A 27,796-nucleotide genomic window follows, 5' to 3' on the forward strand; every position below is an offset into this window, starting at 1 on the left:
CTGCGCACCGCAACGAAGAGTAGGCCCCGCTCACTGAAACTAGAGAAAGCCCGCGTGCAGCAACGAAGACCCAATGCAGCCAAAAATAAATAAATAAAATAAATAAATTAAAAAAAATAAAAGAAGCTGATACATTAAGCCTGTTTTTTGGTCCATTTATTACAACACTCCGTTCAGCATGGCTGGTTTTACTCTGTGTCTCCCTTAGAGCTATGGGAGTACAAAGCTGCACACAGGCAACTCTCCGCATCATTTTCTCAGGTTCTTCCACTGCTTTTTTCCAGGTTAAGCATGTGAGGTCCAGGTGAAATCCAGCACCAATCCTCTTCCCCCAGGGACGGACCTGCCAGGCCAGTTCAGCAGCACTCACAGGACAATTTAAAACAAGCCCTCGGGGTTGGGGCAGAGTTGGAGCAACACTTCAGCAGCTGACAGGGTGGCCTTTCCTTTCCTGACTCTTGTCTGATAAAATTAGTCTCTCAACTCACAGAATGTGAACAACTCCATGCAAACATATACAGGGTCTCCCCACTAAAAGGCTGCATGGACCTGTTTCTATATAAAAGGCACACATGTCACACGTGCAGCAATGCTGCGTCCCCTTAAGACTAAAGAGACTAGGTTCTATCTGCCTAGTTAAGAAATCTTTCTAGGGCAACAGCAACATCTGTTCTGCAAAAGAGCAACAGGTATCTCGAGTCACCGCAGCAGGTGAAGAAAAGCTGAACTCGGCTGACTAAATAAAGAGCTCAGGTGTCTGGACACCCACGAGGGTGAGAGTCTCTGCAGGGTGTGATTCACGTCTCTTGGCTTCACTATTCTCAACAGACACATCTGGGATAAACCTAAAGAGAGGTCCAGCGAGCGGGAGGACCTTTTAAACCAGAAAAGGAAGGACGTTAGGAGGAAAAGTATCCATCGGAGAATAACGAAAGGGAGTCATTACTAACCGTGCACAGACGGCTGCGGGAGGACGGGGCACGGCAGGGCGCACCTGCCTCCCTGAAGTCAGGCCTCTGGAGAGCCACACTGAAGCACTCCCAATGCTACTTAGGAATCAAATGAGATTTTTAAATGACTTTTATTTATCCCTTTAATGAAAAAGTGTCCGATAACCAAACCTAGCCTCCTACTTTTAAAGACATTTAAAGAATTTGACCCAGGACTGCCAGGATTTCATCCAGCTTTCAGAATCCAACAATTACCCTGCGCTGCCCTTCACCTGGGCTGGGTGTTTTCTGCTGTTTGTTTTGTAAGGCAGGGGGCCAACCCTGAAGAAATACGCAGGTTCTATTTTCCAACCCATGCGTCAGGATCAACAAGAATAAAATCCTCCAGGGATGAAAGGGTAACAAAACCTGCCAAGCAACTCTGTTCATGTGATTTCAGCCAGAGCCACAGCAAGGAAGCAACTGAAGGAAAAAAAAAGCCAGGCTGGGCGCAGACACGGCCAGGACCTCTACCCCCATATGCGAGCCTCTCCCGGTAAGTGCTTCGTTAACTATGCAGAGATCATGAATGGCACAGGCTGAGCAGGTCTTATTACTAAAATATGTTTTTCTGTGCCTCCTCCATGGTTTTAAAATAGAACGATTGGAATATCAGTAATTTTATAAAATGCAGAAGTAGCAGGCAACTCTTCCTCTCAAAAAACAGTCCTCTAATAAAAATGTTGTTTTTGTTGTGATTGTTTTAAATAGATATCCTAAAATGTAGTTTTCCCCTTCACATCAAAGTGGCTGAAGAAACGTATACACATTTTAGGAATAAGCATGTGTGATTAAGACATCTATTTTACTGGACAGCTCTGACGGTCTGAATTCGAAATCAGTCTAACTACTATGATACAGCTCAAATAGTTCAAGAAAAAACTGTTAACTTGTAGGGTGCTCTGGACATCATTCTGAGCCCAGAGACGACAAAAATAACAGACACAAAATTTTCATTGCTGCAGCTACAGTGACTTCTTTGGTCTGAGGGTCTCACTGCTCCGGGACTGGCGGGTACCGAGTAGCCCCACCCCGCTCAAGCACTGAGCACTGCCCCGGGCCAGGCTGAGAGGGAAACGCTCAGCCGTCTGCTCCACACCCCTAGCCCAGTGTCCTCATGAGGCAGGTACTATCATACACCCCCATCTGCAGTCCAGAAAATAAAGACTAGATTGTTTAATCTGGTTAAGCTAATGTTAATACTCTAAAACAGTAATAGTCTATAGAATATATGGCAAAATGTTACAAGTTCATCTTTAAAGATGCCCATTTTCTATTTACTAACAGGAATTACCTTTAAAAAAAAACCAGAGGGACTTCCCTGGCGGCGCAGTGGTTAAGACTCTGCACTCCCAATGCAGGGGGCCGGGGTTCGACCCCTGGTCAGGGAACTAGATCCCACATGCATGCTGCAGCTAAGAGTTCACACGCCACAACTAAGGAGCCGGTGAGCCACAACTAAGGAGCCTGCCTGCCACAACTAAGACCCGGTGCAACCAAATTAAAAAAAAAACAAAACCCACAAAGTATAAAAGATTTAGCAAAATAATTAATTTATCCAGGATGTTGCCAACTCCCCCTGAAAAGCCTATATAACAAATTAAATCCCATCATAACAAATTCAAAATGACTGCCCTTAAGTGTTCTAGTGGCAACACATAGTACCAGACCCATATTGCTGACTTCTGTTCTTGGCTGTTAAGGCCTGCAGTAGGGGCGGTGGGAGAGGGGCACTACAGACAGATAAAGAAGGCAGAAAAGAAGAAGGAAAACATGCTTGCCGGCTCTCATAATTAGGATAGTAATGTATTTTGAAACAACTCCTTGGCAATATTTTATGCTTGGACAAAAACCTAAATAAAAGGTAAAGATAATTCCATTCTGAGAACTGTAACTGGGAATCATCTGTGATTTCTAGTATCACGAAAAGGAAAAAATTTTAATACCATCCTTAACCGTAACTTTGGTAATTACTGCTACTGAAAGATACTCTACAAAATCCCTTGGATGTCATATGTCCTCAGTCAACTGAACGTGTAATCTTCAAAACATTATTCACTGTCTGGAAGCTATTCAATTCTACTGTACACTATACATATTTTAATGATGCTACTCACTAAAGGCTGCAGATATGAGGAGCTAAAAGATTATCAAAATATATAAGGGCCAGGAAAGATAATTTAAGGAATGACACTATACGAAAAAAGCCTTAAGATGTTCTCTCACACACACAAAATAATAATTCTAGAAATCATTTGTGATTTCAGTAGTACGTGAGGAAATAGAACACTGGAATGGTAAAATAATGGGTCTGGTCTGAATAAAGAACTTTTGTATCTGCTCCATGATATATAATGATAACTGCCACTCTTTCTAAAGTCTTTAAGATAAATAAAAATTTAAACATTTTGTGGAGGAAAAAAATTGCTCAATAATCAGTAAGACTGCACTTTTTTTTAATGGGCTGCATGTTCCTCTCACTTGGAAAATATCACTTACATTTCTTGGAAATTAATTTAGTGATAAAAAGGCACATGTTTAACAATTACAGTTTCATTATGACTACAAAAGTTGATTTCACATTATAGCAACAAAACCATGACAACAAATCACCAAGAACTGAAATGTCTGCAAAGCTGAAAGTGATGCTCATCGTGACTTAAAAAGGAAAAACTGCCAGGCCCTAAAGAGTTGATTCCTGTGGGAATTTTCACACTGTCCACCCGAAGCAGGTTAAAGCCACAGCAAGAACTATGTAAAATTCAGCAGCAGTGGAGTCTCCAAAGGTTTCATTACAAGGCTGTCCTGACTACCTGGAAAAGCTTGTACTGAAACAATGAAAATAAAGCTGGTGACCCTTCCCACAACATGGCATTCTAGCCACACCGATTTCTAAATTTCAAAGTGAACCTGAGCCAAAAGGAAGATTTAACCAGGCAACTGTGAGCACTGCACTAACAGAACACGAGGCAGAAAGGCAGCAGATTAACTGTGAGCAAGCTCCTGTGCCTGTCTCTCTATAAATAAGGGAGGGAAAGCATTTAGCCAACGTATTGCCCTGAAGGACAACGGACTACACGTGGGACGTGTCTTCACTTAATTATCATAAAACACTGAAAATACCCAATCCCCTGGGCTCTGCATGGGGTATATAGTCTGTCAGTGAAGTGGGGCTAACATTTCTGTGATGAGACCAGCATGTTTTACACTTTGACCATAAGCTTAAAAACAACAACCAAGACAACAAACCAAAAAACCCCCCAAACCCCCTTCCCATGCAAAAGCTAAACACAGGAGAAAATGTAACGAACTATGGTACATGGTTTACCTTTCACCAAAATTCTTAACAGAGAAGCAGTTAAAAGCTTTATTTTCATTTCAAGAAGGTATTTCTGTCCAACTGAATTTCTGTTTTTATGATACATGTTGTGTCTATTTTAGAGACCAGATATGAAATGTGTTAATTATAATGATGACTGTGCTTATAAAAGGTATTATGTAATTTATAAAAATGCCTGTAAAATTATGCCATAACGTTTTATGCTGGGGGCAATCAACATTTACCGAACCAGAGTAAAACGTAACCTGACATATTTGGGCAGTGGTTGTTTTATTTTTGAAGCATGATGGGCAAAAAGAAACTATACAATGAAAATAAATACATTTTTAAAATCCACAATCAGCATTTACAGTTTTTATGGGCTCATAGTTTAAGAACACAGGATAACTCAAAATGCTGCCTTGTTAATGCTTTATCCAAATGGCATTTGCAATAATGATGTGGAAAGGTAAGGGACTAATGTCAAATCTGAGATAAACACTGGTCAAAAGTAAATGGGGGGCTTCCCTGGTTGAGTGTCCGCCTGCCGATGCAGGGGACACGGGTTCGTGTCCCGGTCCGGGAAGATCCCACATGCCGCGGAGCGGCTAGGCCCGTGAGCCATGGCCGCTGAGCCTGCGCGTCCGGAGCCTGTGCTTCGCAATGGGAGAGGCCACAACAGTGAGAGGCCCGCGTACCACCAAAAAAAAAAAAAAAAAAAAGTAAAAGGGTTTTTAAAAACAGGAAGTAGGGGTTAGTCCAGGGGTTAAGAATCCAGTAGTAGTCCAGGGGTTAAGAATCTGCCTTCCAATGCAGGTGACACGAGTTCGATCCCTGGTCGGGGAACTAAGATCTCACACGCTGTGGGGCAACTAAGCCCACACGCTGCAACTACTGAGCACAAGGGCTACAACAGAGAGCCCACGTGCCACAACTACAGAGCCCATGCACTCTGGAGCCCTCGTGCCACACCTAAGACCCAACACAGCCAAAAATAAAACAAATAAATATTTTTTTTAAAATAGGAAGTAGGAATAAGCAATGATGTGACTTTTTACAGAAACCTAGAGACAAAATTCATAAACAAGGGAAAAAACTACTAACAATATAGACATTTTACCTGATCAATTTTCTTCCCTAAATTCAAAAGGATGGTCTTTGCATGCCAATAATAATTAATTAATTAAAATACTTCTTCATGCATCTCTGTAGAGTTCAAGAGAGGAAACTAAATTATTGTCAAATAATTTTATTAGATAAAGATATCTTGTTTTTAATCACTGAAGCCTTCTCTAAAAACAATTCATAAACTCATTGCAACACGTTGAATTATGTGATCGCAAAATTTCTCTTGATTTGTTGTTTTCTTTATTGGAAAGATATATTCTCATAACACGATACAGAATAATGGCGTAAGATAAATTCTGAATAACGTCGAACAGGACAGTATCTATGTCCAAAATAAATATTTGAGATTTTTATCTGCCAATAAAAGGGCAATAACACATGAAAATTAGTCATCAGGGAAATGCAAAGTTAAACCAAAATGAATTACCACTATGCACCTATTAGACTGGGTAAAGTGTTTTAAATTGACCATACCGAGTGTTGGTGAGGATGTACAGTAAATGGAGCTCTCATACACTGCTGGTGGGAATGTAAAATGGCACACCCACTTTGGAAAAAAACCTGGCAATTTCTTAAGAAGTTAAACATATACCTGTATGCGAGCCAGCCATTTCACTCTTAGGTATTCACCCCAGAGACACAAAAACAAAGGTCTACACAAAGACTTGTGCACAAATGCTTACAGCATCCTGTAATACCCTAAAACTAGAAGCAACTTCAGTGTCCTTCAACAGATGAACAGATAAACAGATTGTGGCTCGTCCATTTCATGGAATACTGCTCAACAATAAAAAGGGAAAAATGGTGATAAATGCAGTGATGTGGATGAAATCTTAAAATCATTATCCTAAGTGAAAAAAAATCCAGGCAAAAAGGTACACACGTATAACTTTGTTTATATAAAACTGTAGAATATGCCAACTAGTCTACAGTGACAAGAGCATATGAGTGATTTCCCAGAGACAATAGTGGAAGGAGGATGGAGTAAAAGGGGTCCAAGAAAACTTTTAGGGGTAAAAGAAATGATTGTTATCATGACTGTGGTGACAGTTTCATGAGTATACACATATATAAATACTGATCAAATCATACACTTTAAATACGTGTACGCCAATAGAGTTAGCAGGGACGGGGGGGAATAGAGTTAACAACACCCTAAATTCTGCCTGTTGCTCTTTTAGGAAGCTTAGAGGAAAACATTTCAAACCATGGTAATAAGAAGGCGACTGGAGCTCAAAACATGAGCCAGCTGCGAGCCACAAAGCCAGGTCTTCTCGTGTGCGTAGCCATTTGCGTCTTCATTTTTCTTTATTTAAGGAATCCAACTCCTGAGGAACCAGAGGAGGAACCCACCTACCCAGCAGTAGTGGACTGTGGCTTTTATCCAGATGAACTGTGTTCAGCTTTGTTTGAAGGGAAAGAGGTGGCTCCCCAAATTGCAAAATTCTGTAAAAACCCTCACGGATCTGAAATACTTGCTCATTTACACAGGCCAGGAAATTGTTCCAGGATATCCCAGGAGTTGCATTTCATAACCAGACCACTGTCTGCAGAAGAGGGCACCTTCCCTTTGGCATATATTATAACTATTCATAAGGAGCTGGCTATGTTTGTGCAGCTTCTCAGAGCCATTTATGTGCCTCAAAATGTTTACTGTATTCATGTTGATGAAAAGGCCCCCAAGAAGTATAAGACTGCTGTGCAATCCCTGGTTAATTGTTTTGAAAATATTTTTATTTCATCAACGAGAGAGAAAATGGCTTACACTGGCTTTAGGAGACTACAGGCAGATATTAATTGTATGAAAGATCTAGTCCATTCCAAATTTCAATGGAACTATGTCATTAATCTTTGTGGACAGGATTTTCCAATCAAAACTAACAGAGAAATCATACACTACATCAGAAGCAAATGGAATGATAAAAATATAACTCCTGGAGTAATCCAGCCACCAAACATTAAATCCAAGACGAGTCAAAGCCATCCCGAATTCACCCCTGAAGAAGATATCTATGTACCTCCAAATGAAAGATTCAAAGATGAACCACCCCATAACTTAACAATTTATTTTGGAAGTGCTTACTATGTACTAACAAGGAAGTTTGTGGAGTTTGTACTAACAGACACCCGCGCAAAAGACATGCTTCGGTGGTCTAAAGACATCCACGGCCCAGAGCGACATTACTGGGTAACTCTGAACCGACTGAAAGGTAAGAACAATCCAGAAAAACAGTGTCTGTTCAGGCCAGGGGCAACAACAGGAGAAGTGTATCCTTAACTGAAGATTCTTTCTATTTCGGCTCTTTGCCTTGGTAAACAGCTCTGCGTTCTGTAAGACCTTCCACTGGGGTAGTCCAGGAGGGTCTTTGCTTTTAGGGATCTGAGGTTTGCCGAGAGCGCGCCGTGCTCCCACAGCAGGCTGGCTGCTTTTGCTCCCTCTCCAGAAGGAAGTACCAGCACTGTGCATCTCCTCAAATAGAGCCTTTTGAAACTTCTGAGCACAGATCTTTGGAAAGTTCTTCCTTTCTTCCTTCACTTATTAGATACTGCTGGATACCTACTAGTGCCAGGTATCATGCTAGGGGCTCGTTAAGAATGGAAAATATTAAAACTAGTAATTTTGTTTGTGGCTAATATGATACTTCAGATAGGTTTTCTTAGAGGTAGAGGGAAATCTGATGCACTACTTTAAATGGGCTTATTTGCTCTTTCTATAAAGCTGATTGGCTCTTATTGCGAATGTGGCTTCAAGCTTGAACAGCTAAGTGAATCAGTCAGTCCAGGCGACAGTGCAAACAATGAAATCCAGCAGAAATGGGTTAGGAGCTTTTTAAAACCTCTCACATCCACTGAAAATCCTTTCAAATCACCCCCAGAGAGCTGCTGCGGAGAAAACGCGATCCAAAGAAACCCAACATAACACTCTGTCAATACTAGGTGAGTTACTAGGGATGGTGGAAGGGATGAAAAGTGAAATCTAAGCACGAAGACGGAATACGGGACCTCGCTCCACCCTGATACTACCACAGGTGCAGCACACACCCCGCCCCCAGAAGCGTTAGCCTTTCATCAGATGAGAACATGCATTCTGAATGAGGCTGGGCTTCCCCTTCATCTGCTCACTGTATGCCTGCATGTCTTTTCCCTTAGATGCTCCAGGTTCCACCCCAAACACTGGATGGGAAGGAAATGTTCGAGCCATTAAATGGAAAAACAAGGAGGGAACTGTTCATGATGGCTGCAAAGGTAAAAACAAAACCCAAGGGGGTTCTCTGGTGGCCTAGTGGTTAGGATTCTGGGCTTTCACTGCCGGGGCCCAGGTTCAGTACCTGGTCTGGGAACTGAGATCCTGCAAGCCACGCAGTGTGGCCAAAACAAAAATAAAAACAAAACCCAAGCCACAAAACGCCTTCAAACTTTATAAAAACTGTACAACTGCTGCCTCGAAAACAGTGGGAGAAGACTGACAGTCATGTTTACTGCAATCTGGAAGAATTAGTGATGATCCAACTAGCACGGTGTCAATTTTTAAAAAACTTTCCTTTGAATTATAATATCCAGACAGAGAAGTAGACAAATTCTAAGTATCTGAGTCGATAAATTTTCACAAAGTGAACACACAACAGGGCTGCAACTTTTGAAGTTTTAAGATGAAAACACATGAGCTATCTGGCTTGTCCCACCTGCTCCTAGAATTCAAACCCTAACATTTATTTAAAATGAGTTCTCTGTCTCCCTGGGTCTCTTTACTAGAACAGACACCTGAGTAACACAGGTATATGCTCCTCGGTGGGGTCAGCCAGCTGCCCCCATACTTCTTACGCAGTTCTTGCTAAAAAATGGTCTCTTTGCTTTGCCCTCAGGAGATTCTCCCTGAGGGACTGTGAATTCTTTTGCCCCTTTGTCTTGTGTGCCAGAGGTTTTAGTGGCCAGGGCAGTACACAAAAGCCAGGTCTGGGGTGGAGGACAGGACATCTCTATTCTGTGAAGAGTCTGGAAGAGAACTAGCTGGCTGCAGAGCAGCTCTCAGGTGCACCGGTTCGGGGAAAACACCTCCGGAGTCGAAAAGCTAGAACTTGGCTCCCGGGAAGTTATCCGTGCCTCCTCTCTGGGGCCGGCGCTCTGCACCCCTGAACCCCCAGGGTGAGCAGACAGTCTCAGGGAGGAAACAATGGATGACAGACAATTCGCAGCATGATACGGACGAGTCCAGCAGAAAGATGGCAAGTTCTCTGGTGTACTCCGGGGAAGGAAAACAGAGCGTGCTTGACGTCTCTGGGGCCACAGCTGGTGGTGGACAGAGAACGCGGGAAGACTGGAGCAAAGCCGTGTGTGAAGGCGGCTCCGGCAGAGCACGTGCTCTCCAGGGATACCTGGGCCCTGCGCTGTCTGTCTACAAGCAGCTCCCTAACCACCACAGGAGCTACTACAGAGATACATACCTATTTTCACAAGGCATCTGGGTACAGTCCTCGGGTCTGAATACAGTATATCAGATAATGCAAAATAAACTAGGTTCGCCCAGTTTCCAAGCTGATTTAAAGACTGATCTAAAAGAAACAGGTTGTGGACAAACAAAAAATGGAAAATCTAATACCAGAACAGTTCAAAGACAAACAATTCCTGCTGCCATGTGCACAGCCATCCTCCTGAACAGGTACCAGGTCAGAAGGACTGGAATAATTTTCTAGTATTTTTTAAAAGGTAGATATGATTCAGCTAGGGGGATAGTCACATAGAAAGAAGGTAACAGTTAAACGACAGACTAACAAACAACCCTGGCCTTTCTTCAGACAGTAAGTGGCTCACAGGGGTTGACAGGACTGGCGGATAAATGCTCAGAAAAGGAGAGGCTCAGATTCTTCCTGAAAAAGTGATTCACCAATGGTATATAAGATGTCATGGGGCTTCCCTGGTGGCGCAGTGGTTGAGAGTCCGCCTGCCGATGCAGGGGACACGGGTTCGTGCCCTGGTCCGGGAAGATCCCACATGCCGCGGAGCGGCTGGGCCCGTGAGCCATGGCCGCTGAGCCTGCGCGTCCGGAGCCTGTGCTCCGCAACGGGAGAGGCCACAGCAATGAGAGGCCCACGTACCGAAAAAAAAAAAAAAAAAGATGTCATGAAGGGTTGTGGCTGTCAATGATAAAGTGATTCCAAATTCTTAGAGTAGCAAAATCTGAGTATTTTAATAATGTTTGCAAGAAAACCTAGTCACTGCGAGTCTTAACGAGAATCATTATTCCCTACAAGTAAACACTTCAGAAAGTTCTTGCCATCACTAGCTTCACTGTGCAAATGGTTCTACTAGCAAAACAGTACAGGGCCAACCCTGGCCAGCATTCAGTCAGTCCCGACTTAGGCCAAGCACTGTTGCAGGGTCTGTGGTAAACCCTTCTGGAACCCGGCTCTGGGCCTGCTGTCGATGCTCACAGCGATATGCAGGTAGAAACTATCATTATGCACACTTTACAGACGAGGAACCCCAGACTCAGAGAAGCGAGGTCACTCCCAGAGTCACAGGACGTGGCACAGGAAGTGGCAAAGGCCATAGCAGAGCTGGGTCTCAAACCAGGTGCGGCTGCCTGATGCCACGCCACTGGGGGAGCATATGGCCCAGCTCTGCACACAGTGCAGAGCCATCCCATTGCTATCAGCAACAAAGAATTTGTTTATTTTTAATCACCAAAACAGCATTAACGCAATTCTGACAAAGTTCCATTTATTTGTGTTCCCTTCCAGTTCATACGTACATAAGTTATAGAGTATGCAGTTACGATCAAGGTGCAGTTGATTCCTCTTTCACTATGTCCTAAGCTTTTCATATTATCTTCATATTTACACTTTCAACTGGTTAAATGTAATACTACTGAGATTCTGTGACACTGCACCAAGAGTCTATCAGTTAAAAAGATTCTGATCATGATAACAGCTTTCACGCATACAGTGCTTACCATGGGCCAGTTCTAGGCCCTTCACTACACGAATGCACGCTTAGCAGGGAAAAGATCCCTTTTGATTTTTTTCAGTCTTACAAACAACACTGGACATTTCTATGCATGCAGTTCCAACCCTTTTAAATAATATTTTCTTAAGATAAGTTTCTGGAAGTAGGATTACAGTATCAGCAGGGGGAGAGAGAGCATGGCAGCACTGAGCAGAGAAAAGAGCAAGGTCTCCAAAATGGACAGAAATTTCCCTTACACGCAAACTGAGCACTCCTGCCTCTGCAAACTGAAGGTGATGACAGAAACCACCTCCCAGTGTTGGTGGGAGGATTAAAATAGAGTAGGAGGGGGCTTCCCTGGTGGCGCAGTGGTTGAGAGTCCGCCTGCCGATGCAGGGGACACGGGTTCGTGCCCCGGTCCGGGAGGATCCCACATGCTGCAGAGTGGCTGAGCCTGTGCTCCGCAACGGGAGAGGCCACAACAGCGAGAGGCCCGCGTACCGCAAAAAAAAAAAAAAAAAAAAAAAATAGAGTAGGGAGAGTCAAGCACAGTGTCAGACACATAAAACGTGCTACTGAGTTCACCTCGAAGGAGTCCAATCAGTACTGGATCCAAACTAGAATTCCAATTTTAATTACTTCTACTTATATCAAACTCACTCTGCAAAACCAAAAGAAGGTTGAAGCAATAGAAGGTTGAAGCAATATGCTGGTTATTAAAACCAACACAACTCTTATGAACTACCCACAACCGAGGAAAATAGTTGAAAAGTTCATGGAACTTAAAACAGCAGCTATCAGAATTTAGGTGTTATCTGGCAAATGATGGCTGTTACTTCCCCCTTGTGCTCATGACTAGCTAAAATTCTACAGTATTCACCTAAAGTAGCCATTAAACATTTCAGAAATCACTAACCAAACAAATGAAAGCTTCCCTTCCATCATGAATTCAAAATTCAACATAAAAGCCCCTGTCAAAGAGATCATGGAAACCCCATTTAATCTGAACTGGCATGAAGCAGAGAGGCGTTACAGATGACCTTAGAAGTGCATCACTTTTCCACGTGGATGTAAACTGATGAGGAAACAAAGGCAGCTAAGTTTCTGTGTTCCCTTTGCAGGCCACTATGTCCAGGACACCTGTGTGTATGGACCAGGAGACTTGCCCTGGATCATTCAATCACCTTCTTTGTTTGCCAACCAGTTTGACTCGACCGAGCCTCTTGTGGTCTCATGCTTGGAGCGGTGGCACAGACTTAAAGTTCTAGGGCAGGCGGAGGTCCCTGTGGAACCACACTGGCATTTCAAACGGGAGAGTCATTTTAATATGAAATTGAACCGCTGAGCTGGAAGTTATAGAGAATGTTTGCTTTCTTACTGGTATAATTCTGTTTCCCTAACTTGAAATCAGAGAACATTCAACCAAAAAGAATGGGAAAATAATTCCTTGACACAAGTTAGTCCTGAAATGAGTTTAGAAACGTGCTACCAACAAGACTCTGCTATTGACTATAGGCCACTTTTACGGCTTTGAGAAAGAAATCACAAGAGAAAAAATAACTCAAAGTCCCACTGGTGACTGGGTAAGTGGCCTGGAGGCTCGACTGCCTCACTTAACAGCTGCTGAAAATCAAAGTCCCCCAAACACTTAGATTCAGGCTCCGGTTAGAATAAGAACATATCTTGTCTTAAAGATATACAACTGTGGATGAGATTCTAAAAAAGAACAAACTCCCACAGAAAATGGGAGAAAATATGCTTATCTCTGGCTGGGAACAATGTAACTTTGTTCTGGAAATCCTAGAAAAGCATGGAAGAGTCTATTTCCTTTGGGTAAAATAAAATTCTGGAGTTGAAACACAACTTCCTACAAAGGCCGCCCTAGGTCCCTGCAGCCGTGCAGCTGTGATGATGCAGTGGTCTACGTCTGCACAGTCTGATACCAGACACAATCACGGGGAGAGCTGGGCATCTGAAACGTGGCTGCAGTGGCTGATTAAGGGAACCTTAACTTTTAAAATTTTAATTAATTGAAATCTAAATGGTCACACGTGGCTGATGATTACCATACAGAACAGCACAGGTCAAAGGCATGAATGGTCTGAATTCTCTCTACTCACAGATTCAGGTCTGCCAAAAGTCCGCGAATCTTTGTTGTTTTGTCGAGGACTTTTAATATACTCTCTTTCTAAAAAAGAGCTCACGGCGTCATACAAGGCTGGAAATATACAACTATTAAATAGCACAACTTAAAACAACTAAAATAAAGGAAAAGCAGGAACCACAGGAGAGGTCACTAAAGAAATAAATGGATAATTCAAGGGCGAAGTATAACCCCTCAGTGAACTGACGCTTCCCAAACAGAGAAATGAAATGAAATCCACTCAATGAAAATAGCCCTTGAAAAGCACGAAAACTACATAGAAGGAAAAGAGGCTCTGAAAGCACAGCCCACAAATCAAACCCGAGCTACCCACAGCATATTAAAATCTCTGTTAAACAAACATTTCTTCCCCAAAGATATGTAATCCCAGGGAGAACACACAGCAGAGGGTTAAGACCGTCAGAGAAGGGCATGAGAGCCCCAGACAGCTCGGTGCGGCCTCCCCGCGCACAGGCAGACACACAGCTCACGGCCGTGTTCCGACTGGCTGTTCCGAAAGCTCAGGTTCACCACAGTCATGTCCCTTACGTTTCATCACAACGCATTTGCAAGTAAGTGCACACCCCATTGCATTTTTAAAATTAAATAAAATAAAAAATAAAGGAGAAGCTTAAATCTTTTCAAATTACTCAAAAGATAAGCCTTCCTTCATCTCATTTCAACGTCAACTCATAGAACCCAAATTCAAACACATACCTGCCCTCAGAGGGCTCAAACATTATCATGGAAGAAGTCATCTCAGTGAATCCTTTCAGTAACAGTGAGATAAAATAAAAATAATAAAATAACTTAAAGGCACGGTGGAATGAAGCAGCATGAGATTCAGGGAAGCGCAAGCTGGGTTTCAGTGGAGCGTCAGGGGACAGGCCAGGGAGGCCAAGGTAAAGCAGCAGGCTTCGTGGGGATCGGAACCAGCAAGAAGCTGCTGCTCTCCAGCCTGACTCAGCCTCTGGCTGTACTCATTCATGAAGTAAAAGAACAAAATTAAATCATGTGTAAAACACGTCTGAAATACATTGCTACAGACTGTAACTTAAAGGCAACCTTGAGGATAACAGGGATACTGAGATGATTCCTCTAACTTTCTGGGGAACAGAACCTTCTTGTTAACACGCAGTCTACTGTTCAATTTCTCTATTGTATTTTTCTTTCATGTAGAAGTCTACAGCTGCCTCTGCTGTATATGATTTCTTGAGGCTTAATATTCACAAAGACCATAAAGACAGTAGAAAGGAAAAGCGTGAAGGAGGCTGGGCCCGAACAGCAGAATTTGCCAACCGCTTTTGAAGAGACCCCCTTCCTTATTTTCTCCCCTTTCCACTCCACCCCCTCCATGACAAGTACTCAAAACAAACAAACAAAAGGTATACGAGTGTAAATTTTTTTGTTTCGCTTCTGACTTTAAAACACCGCACTCACCTGTCACAAAGCCTAAATAAATGAAGCCAGAAGGGTAGCAAGTCAAACACTGCTGCCCACACCTCTAACACCCAGATCAGCTTCTCAACCTTTACTGTGCATACAAGTGCCCTGGGGCTCTTGTTAAAATGCGGTTTCTGATTCTGCACGTCTGGGGAGGGGCCTGCGAGTCTGCATTTCTTAAAAAACAAAAATACAAAAACCTCCCAGGCGATGTCAATATTCGCAGGACCATGGACGTGTTTTGAGTAACAAGCACATCATTTATTTTGCAACCTGTGATTACTCCAATGTGTTTCTTCTTTTTACAAGAAGGGAAGAACATAGTGGGGAATACAACTAATTTTTCGGCTGGTGCTTTGCTGACAGTGAAAACAAAGAAACCTAGCAACTACATCTCTTTGGACTCTGTTTACTGAAATCAAGTGTGCACACCATGTGTTTTAGACACAGAACCAGAGCTACTTCAAACCCTGGAGTCTCTTCTAGGGAACTGAAAAGCCAAATGTCGATGGAACTACACAGGGAAAAGCAGAGAACGTGCACACCCTCAGTATCACGGAGGTTCCTGACACTGTTCTTTTTTTTTTTTTTAATATCACATTCTATCGTGTCTGTTTACTTGTTTATTCCTTTCTGTTTCCATGGGAAGGTGTCTTCCTTTTTTTGTTTTTTCCTTTGGCCGTGCCGCGCAGCATGCAGGATCTTAGTTCCCTGACCAGGGATTGAACCCGTGCCCACTGCAGTGGAAGTGCGGTCTTAACCACTGGACCGCCAGGGAAGTCCCTGACACTGTTCTTATGATGTTGGTTCCTCTAAATTTCAGACATTACGTAAAACATGAAAATATTTGCTTTAGACTTTGACACTGTGGCCTTATCTTCCCTCATTCACATTTTCACGATGCACTACAGCTCCTGAAACTGCGCCATCAATCTTCCTTTTGCTAGTTTGGCAGAAGTGGCTCTTGTTCACCTCTTCTTCCTGGGCGTCCAGCTAGACTATAATCCCCAGGCTCCTGCATGTAGCTGTGGTCACGTGCCTGAGTTCTGGCCAACGGAATGTGAACAGAAGCATTAAGTAGGCCTGGCCCATAAAAACCTCCTAAGCTAGATGCTTCCTTCTCTGTTCCCATCAGCCAACTGAATGGAGAATACTCTAAACACCAGAGGAGGTCAGACCTACAGGACAGAAGAAGCCTGAGTCCTTGAGTTTCCCTTAAAAGAAAGCTGCCTAACCAGGAGCTCTCACCGTTATTAGCCACTGGAATTGGGGGGCTGTTTGTTACAGGACGTAGCCAACCTTGACTGATATACTTAGTATTACTAAACTTTAGAGACCTGAAATTAGAAGTACGAGCTTGATTCCTAATGACAGTATACGAATTTGTCATTGGATTTTTTCTTCATTTAAAAATGTCATTGTTTGGAATTTGGGTCTAAAAGGAAAGCATCCAAAAATTTACTACAATTCCTTTGTTTTACATACTAGAATCTGAAGCCCAGAGAGGTGAAGTGATTTATACTCCCAAGCCAGCCAGTGCTGGTGTGTGAACCAAAACTGATATATATCAGGCTCTCAATGTCAGTCCTGTGAGTGCCTGAATGAATGACTCCCACTCAAGTGTGCCACTGACTGACTGTCCCATGCTCTGATTTTCTAAATTGTATAGTGTTATCAGTTGAATTATGCTCCCCCCGCCCTGGCAAATGTTGAGGTCCTAATCCCCAGTATGTCAGAATGTCACCTTCTGCAGATGCAATTAGTTAAGGTGCAGTCACTAGTGTGGGCCCTAATCCAACCCGACTGGTGTCCTTATAAAAAGGGGAAATTTGGACACAGGGACAAACTCCACAGAGGGAAGACAATATGAACAGACACAGGGAGAAGCGGCCACCGACAACTCAGGGAGACAGGTCTGGAACAGATCCTCCCCTCACTGCCCTCAGGAAGAACCAACCCAGCCAGCATCGTGACTGCAGACTTCTAGCCTCCAGAACTGTAAGAAAATAAATTTCTGTTAAGTCACCCAGTTTGTGGTACCTGCTTATGGCAGCCCTAGCAAACTAATATGCAGAGTATTCAATCTAGCTATGTTGCAAAGGCAATTTTTAAGGAGATTATACAAGTGAAAAGAGTAAAATATTACTCTTCTGATAACAGATTTATTTTTAAGAGAATTTTGTCCCTGAGGTGTTCCTGGACTCCAGCCAGGGTCCTGTCTTGACTGCAGGTGGTCTCAACAGCCCTGGCAGCCCCCATTAGGAGGCTGGAGGAGCCGGTGTCCAGTCCTCAACTGGTCTTGGCTTCTTGCGCAATCCTGATGCAGTTGCTTCCCCTTTCCTCCTACTTCCTTCCTTTCCCTTGAAGTGCTCTACGTAGACTTTCAGACGTTTACTAGCACTTTGTTCCCAGACACCAACAAAATGATTTCAGAGTTCCCTTGCAATGTTGCATTTCCATGAAATAAAATCAACTTCTCTGCAGAGCTGTGAGCAGACACTCCTATTCTGCTTCAAGTCTGTCAAGATGGTTACGGATGCCTGAGGTCAGCCAATGAAGGGACAACTGCACGCCAATCTAAGAAAGTTATCCCTGTGGGTCGGGGAAAGAAGCCTGAGTGCTTTCGATCCCCGAGTCCCCCAGACCTGCCTGCCCCTTAGAATTATTCCGGGAGCTTATATAAAAGTGGAACTCCGTGCGGGCTCCACACTAACCCTGAAGATTCTCATGAGGGGTCTGAGGTGGGGAGTGGGAACTTAGCAAACCACTGTGGGGATTCTGCAGTGCAGCCTGGGTTGGGAACCACTGATTCAGGACACTTGGCTGCTTTAATAAATTTCAGCTTCATTTCCCACCTTCTCATATTTATATCCTTTCAAGTAAATTTCCTCAGTGTGCCTGCGGATGTGTCTAACACTCAGACAACGCCGCGCGCACTATCTGTGAAAACACGCACACACTCGGACACAGAACAAATGCGAGCGAGGTTCCTTTCCTGCTCGCAGAAGCCCAGGCCAGCTGAGCCGTTTCCTTCACGATACTTCTCTCTCAGGCTCCTTTTCCTCACCTGCTGTCAGATTCTTGCTCTTGTTTAGTCTTTTCCCTCTGCCCATACTGCACAGACCTACACCCCGCTGCTCCCCAGGCGCTGTGCTGCTGCAAAGGCGTCAAGGGCCGCCTGCTGCACGCCCCCCGAGCTGCCCCTCTGCCTGGCACTCAGAGCTTCCGCCAGAAGTCTGACTCACATCTCTGGCCTCTCCCTGCTCCTGAGCGGCTGGGGCAGGACATCTTGAGGCCCCATCTTCACAGGCTGCCCCGGCACTTCCTCCCCTGAGTGTGATGGCTGCTCTCCTCTCCCACACATTCCCTTTGCCCACAGCGCACCCACCATCACTGACAAGGGCGTCTCTCAATCAGGCGTTCCCCTGCCTAAGGTACTGTCAGTATCTTAATACTTTTCGTTAAATCTACCCATTGTTTTTACTTAAATTTACTTTAAATGTTGACTTTATATTCATACCATATGTATAAAAACAGTACCCCTTGCCATATATGTAAAGAAAGCATAAAAATGCAGAGAACACAAACATATCTCTCGAGGCCCTGCCTGCCAAAGCTCTGAGCGTAAGGTCCGCTCTCTCTTGGGAGCTCAGTGAGATGTATTAAAACCATCCGAGGACCAAACGAGACTTTCTCCACAAGGCAGGCAGGCACGCAGGCAGAAGGTGCGCCAGAATGGGAGCTACCGTCCTGCTGTGCAATGTCTCACAGGGGCGTCTGGGGTCCTGTCTGTGGACCCCTCACACCAATTCGCCTATGCCAGCAGCCATGTCCCACTCTCTGGGAAAGCCTGACCCGTGAGAACACGCTCTGCCTTCAAGGCCTAGAACAAATGTTTCTTCCCATAAAGCCATTTCTCACCAGCACAGCCAGAAAGTTCTCTGGCCCTTCAACTCCAGTAGCATCCTTACATCCACTTGGCAACTGGCCTCAAAAAACAAAACAGAATATGATTTTTCATGTAACCTGATTCCTGCACTACTGCAGTCTCCTTGAGCACAGGCACTGATTCCTTCACATCCCATCCTCCCTGGGAACACCTGTAACATCGTCGTGAACACAGGAGACATAATAAATACTAGACAATAAACGACATGAATCAATTCCTGAATGCATTCTTTGAATTTCTCTTTTTTTGGCAAAAGCTTAATGAGACAGATTCCAAATTCTCTGACGGCTTGATCCGTAATCGCCCCAAACTGGAAACAACTCCACGCCCCTCCCTGACTTCTTCACTACCAATCACCTTTTGTCTATCTTTTGAGTCTCAAATAAACGGAATCACATTTGAGCATATCCTCCTCCACGTCTGACTTCTTTACAGAGAAATCGTTCTGAAACTAAAGTACATCCGGCCTGGCCGAAAGCTGTCCCCAGCTTCCCACTGCTCTTAGGGTAAAATCCACAAGCCCCAGCACAGCCACCTGGGCCCTACAGAAGGTGGCCTCTGCCTCACCCTCAACCTCATCTACTTCTCTCCTGTCCCCACCATCCACCGCACTCTCTGCTCCTTCAACTAGCAAAGTCCTCCGCCACTTCTGAGCTTCGGCTCAGACCTCGCTTGGCTGGCTGCCGTTCACCCTCGGGTCTTAGCTCAAAGCCCCAGAGGCGCCCCCGCCGACCACCGCTGAGGGGGCCTCTCGCCCTCCGGCACCTCACCCTCTGCGCTTCCTTCCTGGCAGCTGTCACAAGCGGTACTGCCTTGCTCAGTTACCTGAGTGTCTCTCTCTCCAACTGGAATGTGGGTTCCATGAAGGCAGGGACTGGATCAATCTTATCTACAATGTACGCCACCCCACGTGCCTAGGACGGTACTGCCCATGGCAGCTGTTCCACCATAGCTACTGGATCAAAGAGTAATTCACAACAGGGAGAAACAGTACTGGGAGGCCTAAGGAAATCCAAGCAGAATTAATGTGGGTGAAAATGCAGCCAGGAGTTGTTGGTATCCATGACATTAAAGTAAATGCCAGGCTCCCCACGGACCGGTGGAACACCCAGACACAGATGTCCCAGGCTGCAGCAGCAACCCCGTGAGGGCAAAGCCCTCAGCACCGCCCTCATGTGAGCTGAGCAGGCGCGCCCTCACGTGATGGGTTCACTCACTCCTGAGCGCGTCTACTGAGGACGTGCGACCTGCCCTGGGGAGAACAAGGCTGGCGGGGTGAAGGATGGACGAGCTTTGCCCTTGCTCTCAAACACTCACAGGCAGAGCACAGGGGATCACGAGGGCAGCGAAGATACACCACGTGAGGCTATAATGATGGATACACGTCATTATATACTTGTCCAAACCCACAGAATGTACAGCACCACGAGTGAACCCTAATGTAAAGGGGATGTGGGTGATGATGGGGTGTCAACGTAGGCTCACTAACTGGAACAAGTACACCGCTCTGGGGGGGGATGCTGATAATGGGGGAGGCACGTGTGAGGGTAGAGGGTACAGGGGAAACCCCTTACTTTCCTCTTAATTTTGCTGTGCACCTAAAGCTGCTCAAAAAAAATATAAAGTCTTTAAAAAAAAAAAAAAAAAGAGTTAGAAGAAGAAACCCTCATGGTCCAGTAGGGAAAGCACCACCTAACTAGCAATTACACTGTGATGAGATCAGTGGGATAATAAGGTGCCCAGGGAGCAGGGAAGGAGACAGCAGCAAGGTTCACACAGGAAGCAATGGCTCTGGAACTAAGGTTCGGGGAGCAGGACCCCTCCCACTGGCAGGTCACGGTGGAGGGGACAAAGGCACAGGAGAGGACAGGCGGGCAGGGACACATCACAAGAGGCAGTCTGAGTCTCTACTTCCGGCAAGGACGGGAGTAGAAAGGTTTTAAGCAGAGAAGCAACTAATTAGATTCATGTTTCAGAAAGAATTGAAAGATGCTGAAATGACACATGGAGGGGGGACCCCAAACCATCTGATTTCTTCAGCTACTGGGAAGGAACAAATGATGTATGTTAACAACTCACCGTGTGACAAACTTCTGCTTTTATCTCTTTCAGGGCTCGTTCAGAAAACACGCAACCGCAGCACCGCAGGAAACAAAACCTGGAGAAATAATCCAACATGGAGAATGACTTAAATAACAATTGAAAAATCATTACCCATATTTATCAATTAACATTTGTTTTGTTTACACAAAGGCCAAGAGCCTCAAAGAAAAAAATGGTTATATTTGATTCCATTAAAAAAAAAATCAGTGTGTCCTAAATAAATAAAGTACTTAAAACACACACACACACACACACACACACACACACACACACACACACACACACACACACACACACACACACACACACACACACACCCGCTTTCTGAAAGTCTGTCTGCCTTACGCCACTTCATTTTTACGAAAGACCTACATTAGTACCTATTTTTGCTAACGGAAAGAAATCCAAAGTGGATTTCTGCTTTTATGAAAAATGGCAAGAACTAAAAAATGGCATTCAGCATTTGTTTTGCAGTGAGCTGTTATACAGGCAGCTCGCACCCCAAGCTCCTTCTAGAGGAACTACATTCAGCATCTCAGTGTCAAGCTGCCATAGCTTTGAACTGTGCCTGTGACCATCTGTGCTTTATCCCTATTTATTTTGTGCATCTGCTAGCAAGATGTGTCTTAAGGGTAACTGCTTCTTCGATTTACGCCATTTCAGCTTAGGAAAGTTTTCTTAGTCACTTAGGAAAAGCTCTACTTTTCAGAGAGAGGAGAAACTTGTGTGCTGAAATTAAAACCACAAACATAGGCCAAAGTTCCACTCCTACCCCCTTGCAATAATCCTTTGGAAAAAAGACTCTATCAATAAAAATAAATAAAGGCATTTTTTAAAAAACACCATAAAAAGTCAAAAGACAGAATAGGAACTCAGGGAGAAAATATTTTAAACACATATGAGGTTCAGAGTTTATGAATATTCAAAGAGGTCTATAAAAGCAACAGTACAATATAGAAAAATGGGTAAAGGGCGTTAACATGCAGTTGACAAGAGAAATATAAACGGCCAAAACACATAAGAGATGCTTAACCCCTACTTTTAATTACAGAAATGCGTTCAAACAAGGACATACAGTGTTTTACCTATCAGGCAATAATGAAAGAGTCTGAAGGTATCCAGTTGGAAACTGTCTGAGGAAACAGGCACGTGTTGCTGGGTGGCTACAACATTTCAGGACAATTGGCAGTAGTATCAGGTAAAGCATCACTCTGCAGACTTTCTCCTACAGAAACATGCCCACAAGTGTGCACATGCACAAGTATGTATTTATGAAGTTGTGTAGGACAGCAAGGAAGAAGAGGAAGCCACCTAATGCCTATCAACAGAGGACTGGTTAAATAAATATGAACTCTTACACAGCTATTAAAAAGAATAAGGTGGGACTTCCCTGGTGGCACAGTGGTTAAGACTCCATACTCCCACGGCAGGGGCCCTGGGTTCGATCCCTGGTCCGGGAATTGGATCCCACATGATGCTGCAAGTAGGAGTTCGTGTGTCACAGCTGGGGAGCCCGCGAGCCGCAACTGAGGACCCTGTCTGCCACAACTAAGGAGCCGGCGAGTTGCAACTAAGGAGCCCGCCTGCCACAACAAAGATCTGATGCAAACAAATAAATTAAAAAAAAAAAAGAATAAGGAAATCTGTATGTATGGCCAAGAAAATGTTTAAATTAGAGAAGTAGAAAAAAATAAGGTTACAAAATATGTGTAATATGATTCCATGCCGGTGGGAAGCATACATGTCTATTTGTGTCTCTCTTGCAGAGGTGCAGGGAAGTGTGTTGTGTGTTGGAGTTGCAGAGGTCTGTAGGGGGCGTTAGACACCGAACAGCTAACAGTGCTGTCACTGGAGGCTAGGATGGGGCAAAGGTGCAAAAAGCACTTTCACAATTTACTTCTTTATTTATTTTTTTATTTGGCTGGGCTGGGTCTTAGCTGCAGCATGTGGGATCTTCGCTGCGGCATGTGAACTCTTCAGTGCAGCATGTGGGATCTAGTTCCCCGACCAGGGATCAAACCCGGGCCCCCTGCATCGGGAGCGTGGAGTCTTAGCCACTGAACCACCAGGGAAGCCCCTCACATTTACTTCTTATGTTCCTCTAAAAAATGCCACCATAGAAACTTTCTCCAAACTTTTCACCATAGAAACTTTCTCTAATTTCTCCATAGAAACTTTTAATCCTAGGGATTATAGCAGATGCAGATTGCTCTAATGAAAACCAAATTAATAACATTGTACTAATATTCATTAAATGTTGTTTAGGACTTAAAAAAAACCCTGCTTTATGAATGCTTACTAAGTATTAGTGACTTAGGAACTGGTTTTTCTTTAAACAAAGGCTAAATGTTTTTATTATACCAATAACCTATTTCTATTTTTCTATACACTTAAATCCTTATTATACAAACGTTATTAAATATACAAACTAACCCCCAAATCAATTTCTGAGTGTGGAGGCCCTATTAACAGGAAGAGGGCAAAGCCAAAACAGGCAAAGCTCAATTAACCGAGAAGAGAAAAAGGAGAAGAGATTAACCAGCAAATGAAAGGGAAAAAACTGGGGGAAGCCACAACTGGAGCAACAGGCTACAGGTAACCCCTGCTCAAGACGCCAGAGTTGAGTCTGTTTCTGCTAAGTTCCTCTTTTGGGGGTGAACCATGGTTTTCTTAAAAAGAAGTGGGAAGCCAGATACAAAAGGTCACATATTGTGTGATTCTATTTTATATGAAATATTCAGAATAGGTAAATCCACTGGACAGAAAGCAGATTGTTTGCTGCTAGGGGCTGGGGGGAGGGGGCATGGGGAGGGACTGCTTAATGGGTAGGGGTTTTTACTTTGGGGTGCTGAAAATGTTCCGGAACTAGATGGAGGTGATGGTTGCACAACACTGAGAATGTACTAAATGGCACTGAAACATACCCTTTAAAAAGATTGTGAATGTTATGACTTTCACCTCAAAATAATGTGTACGTACACACACACACACACACACACACACGTAGGACAAGGTTAGGTACATGAATCTCATTCCCCAGAATATTCCTCTTGTGAAATTTAGTCTGGACTACCAGCTATTAAAGATATTTCTAAATGATGGGAAAGAAGTTTAAAGCTTTGGCAAAGTGAGACATCCTATAAAAAGGCACCTACTAATCCACTCGACATTCGTATTTTTTTAAGGGGGAAATATACTTACTTACTTACATTTGCAATATAAATCTCAAGCTTAAGATTTCTGGTGCTCTAGCCAGAGGCTCTGTTAGCTACAAATTCAAAGCAAGTTATCATCATCAACTGGGCCTTTCACTGACCGATCAACCACACGTTCTGTAAGACCGTTTTCCACTGCAGAGTTTTAAGCAATTGTTAAGGAAATGGCATTTGTTTGATGGGAAATATCTGTCCTTTACTTTCTTTCCCATAGGAGAAGACCAAAGAACTCAACTCAAGTCTCTTAAGTGTCACAAGACAAATGTTTCAACTCCCTCTTTACTTTAGGTTCTCCTGACCTCAAGAACAGAAAGCTGCAGACAACAAAGAGGCCACGTTACACGTGGCTGGTAGGGAATGAACATGGCCTTGTGCGCCACCCAAACCAAAAGGCACCTTAAAGAAATCCGTGTGATTATTAAGCTTCGGCACAGATCCTAACAGCACTGCGATTACTCACCCAGACTCCACAGCATCTGCCCACGCCCATTACTGACCTGTGTCGGCCATTCATCTCCAAGCCCACAACAGGGCAGATGAAACGTGCCCGCTGGAGGTCATCGTGTTTGTCACCTTTAGTGTTTCCTTTATCTCCTTCCCAGGCGGGGTTATCAGAAAGCCTCAGTTCTGTCACATTCTGTGAAAAAAACATGAATATTTTAAGAGTTCCTTTGACAAATGGATCATCTTTGGCCTTAAGTATTATTCTAGTCCCTTCCCATTCAAACCTCTTTTTCTACTTTCCTTTAACATCAATTAACATGGATATAAAATTAAACCATAAGTTGTGATAGAAAACAAAATTTTTTAAATGCACTGTCTAGCAAATAATTAATTTCTATTTTACAAGCATTTTGCTATATAAGGCAAAGTAACTTCAGACATGAAAATTTACCCCACTAAGAGAAGAAAGCTTTGTATTAGTTTCATCCAGAAAGGAACACTTTTTTCCCTGGCTGATGAAGCCTCACTGAGGCTGTTCATATTACTGACCAGCCACGTTTATTTAACAGATAAATAGACGGTAAAATCTGTGAGGCCATGGTCTAATGAGTCCAAGGCAGAATATTAGCCGGAGATTACTGTCACACTCCAAGATCCAGCTGTTCCGGTTTTCAAAATTCAGTTTTACAAGGAGTGACTTAACAGCCCCACTTTAGCATTTGAAGCATTTCTTCATATTTAACCGCACCATTTGATTTCAACACTCCAGAGAGCAGCTGAGCACCTTGAAGGGAAAGCCACCACACACGGGGTCGGCTTCCTGCTTGTGTGTTCATCAAGTTCTCTGCTCAGAGTGTCTGTGGACTATTAACTGCAGTAATAATAACCTTTGCATTGTTTTATGTGAATCCTTTTGTCTTTACAGTTGTGATTTCTTGGAAAAAAAAATTTTGCATTAAAGTTAAAAGTTCAACCACATACATTATATATTGTGTTTTAAGTGTAGACTTGTATAAGTTAATTTCAGTGATAATCGCATTTTTGAGATAAGATAATTATGCTACTATGGGTTTTTGAGAAATGAATTCTCTTCCCAAAGAAATGATGGGAACAGTCAGCATGGTTACCTCTACAGCACTACCAACAGCTACATCTCAGAATCACTAATTTGTCTGAAATAAACATATTCTGTAATTACCCCGAGAACTTAAACAAAAAGCCTATTATAATAATAAAAAGATTTTAAAAAGAAACAGAAGGAGGAAAAAACTCAAAGCCTTAGCCCGGGCGTCAGGGGCTCTGGACCTAGTTTAAGCGCCCCACTGACTAGCCATGAGGCCTCAACACGTCATACACAGCGAGTGTTTTCACCTGTCAAGCCTGTGGTTCTCAAATTCTTCACTACTTTGTTTTTCTCCCACTGACCAGATTTGAAAGAGTCTGTCCTCTCAACAAACTTCCTTTACTAAAAAGCTTGTTTTTCCACTTTTATGAAAGAACTTTCAGAACCTCTAATCAGCAGGAGATAACCACTATGATTGAATAGTTATCCACCTATAAAAATCTCTAATTGTATAAAAGTGTCTTCCAAACCAAAATTCGAGTGGCTGAGTTTTAACTATAAAAATAATGCCCCCCAAAACCTATATAGCACAATATACAAGTTTCGAAGTTTTGAAACTTGTATACTACAGTTTTGAAGTTCTTTCCCACATATGAACTCACAACAGATTTATAATCCAGGAAGTACGGGTGTGAGGACTTCTGGTTTGAACTTCAAGTGACTTGCCCCAAATCACACCTTTATTAGGTGGCTGGGCGGGACTGGAATTCCAAATTTCCAAGTTCAGTCTAAAATTTACATGAATTCTATAAAATAAACCCTAACCACTGAAAGCGCCGGAGCACTTCAGAATCACCTGTCTTACCTTAATGCTTTTAATGTGAGAGGCTGCCTTCCCAAGAGCCTTTTCAGAAGACTTGTCCAATAAAAACTCAATGATGGCATCTTTGTTGTAAAGTCTGCAACAATAAAGATCAGTCAAAACATTCTGGCAATAATCAACCTTCACCCAAAGGAAGGAGACTAAATTGAGTACAATCCAAAGTCATTTACGTCTGATAATAGAAATGCCCTGCACTCCTAAAAAAAAAGTAAATTTAATCCTGTATCAACCATTTCCAAAGCATACAAAGAAAGAAACTAGTTTAAATAAAGGGCTACAAACTGGCAGTCTGAGGACTGAATGTGACCTGAACAAGGCTTTTTTTAAATTGGGAAGTTTAATATAAAAGTACACATTTTCAACTTTCCCTGAAAAAAAGAAAAAAAAAAACAGATGTTCTGGAATCAGTCTACAATCTTGAACTGTAACAACAGGCTGGAACTGAATAGCAGCTACCCTTAATTTGCCTTTTTTGTCGGCCGTGCAGCACAGCTTGTGGGATCTTAGTTCTCCAACCAGGGACTGAACCTGGGCCCTTGGCAGTGAGAGCGTGGAGTCAGTCCTAACCACTGGAGCACCAGGGAATTCCTGCAGCTACCTTTTAGACAGGATGTGAACTCTCCAGTTTCCCCCAGTCCTCACCATTCCCTACTGACCCCACATGGGTCCTTCATGCATTTATCTTTATAACTTAACTCCTAATGGCCCCTGAGTTTTCAACCCATGGATTAAATAAACCAAACTGAATAGAAAAGTGCAGAAGTATGTTCTGAGACAGGGAATGATAACCCAGCCTTCACAAATTTGCTGGAGATCATTCACATTTGATGAATCAAGAACAGCATTTATACATTAAAATTCTTTTTAAGATCATTTAATAAAAACTCGTCTCCATTAAGTAAAGGAACCACACCTGCCAAGTTCACAGGCAACTATTGGTCGTCTTAATATTTCTTGACTTAGAGTACAATAGTTCCACTGGGCCACTAACTCAGCATTCTTGTCAACCTGAGAAAAGAAAAAAAAATCTTGTTAATTAATTTTCACCTCTGAAAGACACATGGTCCACAGTTCCACATATAAAGGCTTATTCAGTAATACCACACTGTGACAATTTTTTTGTTTGTTTTTAAAATATTTATTTATTTATTTATTTGGTTGCGCCAGGTCTTAG

At 43.3% G+C, this 27,796-nt stretch overlaps 2 protein-coding genes across 3 annotated transcripts in view; one reads left to right on the forward strand and one right to left on the reverse strand.

Moving 5' to 3' along the window:
- Positions 1-27,796, reverse strand: part of RTF2 (replication termination factor 2) — a 40,365-nt gene that overhangs the window by 8,883 nt on the left and 3,686 nt on the right. For both annotated transcript variants that reach the window (XM_060123848.1, XM_060123849.1), the window contains exons 2-5: positions 27,536-27,630; positions 26,605-26,698; positions 24,730-24,869; positions 20,994-21,072 (exon numbers count right to left, since the gene is read on the reverse strand). In XM_060123848.1, the coding sequence (XP_059979831.1) occupies positions 20,994-21,072; positions 24,730-24,869; positions 26,605-26,698; positions 27,536-27,630 (408 nt within the window). The remainder of the gene's footprint in view (positions 1-20,993; positions 21,073-24,729; positions 24,870-26,604; positions 26,699-27,535; positions 27,631-27,796) is intronic.
- On the forward strand, positions 6,662-12,724 carry LOC132505667 (beta-1,3-galactosyl-O-glycosyl-glycoprotein beta-1,6-N-acetylglucosaminyltransferase 7). Its single transcript, XM_060123847.1, has 3 exons — positions 6,662-7,646; positions 8,587-8,682; positions 12,501-12,724. Exons 1-3 carry the CDS (start codon positions 6,677-6,679, stop codon positions 12,722-12,724), a joined length of 1,290 nt encoding a protein of 429 aa, XP_059979830.1. The 5' UTR covers positions 6,662-6,676.

This window comes from Lagenorhynchus albirostris, chromosome 15 (assembly GCF_949774975.1).
Source record: "Lagenorhynchus albirostris chromosome 15, mLagAlb1.1, whole genome shotgun sequence".
Taxonomy (NCBI): Eukaryota; Metazoa; Chordata; class Mammalia; order Artiodactyla; family Delphinidae; genus Lagenorhynchus; species Lagenorhynchus albirostris.

Excerpts from the sequence above, each read along its gene's own strand:
- LOC132505667 (XM_060123847.1), top strand. The coding sequence starts at position 6,677 with ATGAGCCAGCTGCGAGCCACAAAGCCAGGTCTTCTCGTGTGCGTAGCC. Across the intron at positions 7,647-8,586 it reads AACTCTGAACCGACTGAAAG|ATGCTCCAGGTTCCACCCCA; the intron begins GTAAGAACAATC and ends CTTTTCCCTTAG. Across the intron at positions 8,683-12,500 it reads TGTTCATGATGGCTGCAAAG|GCCACTATGTCCAGGACACC; the intron begins GTAAAAACAAAA and ends TTCCCTTTGCAG.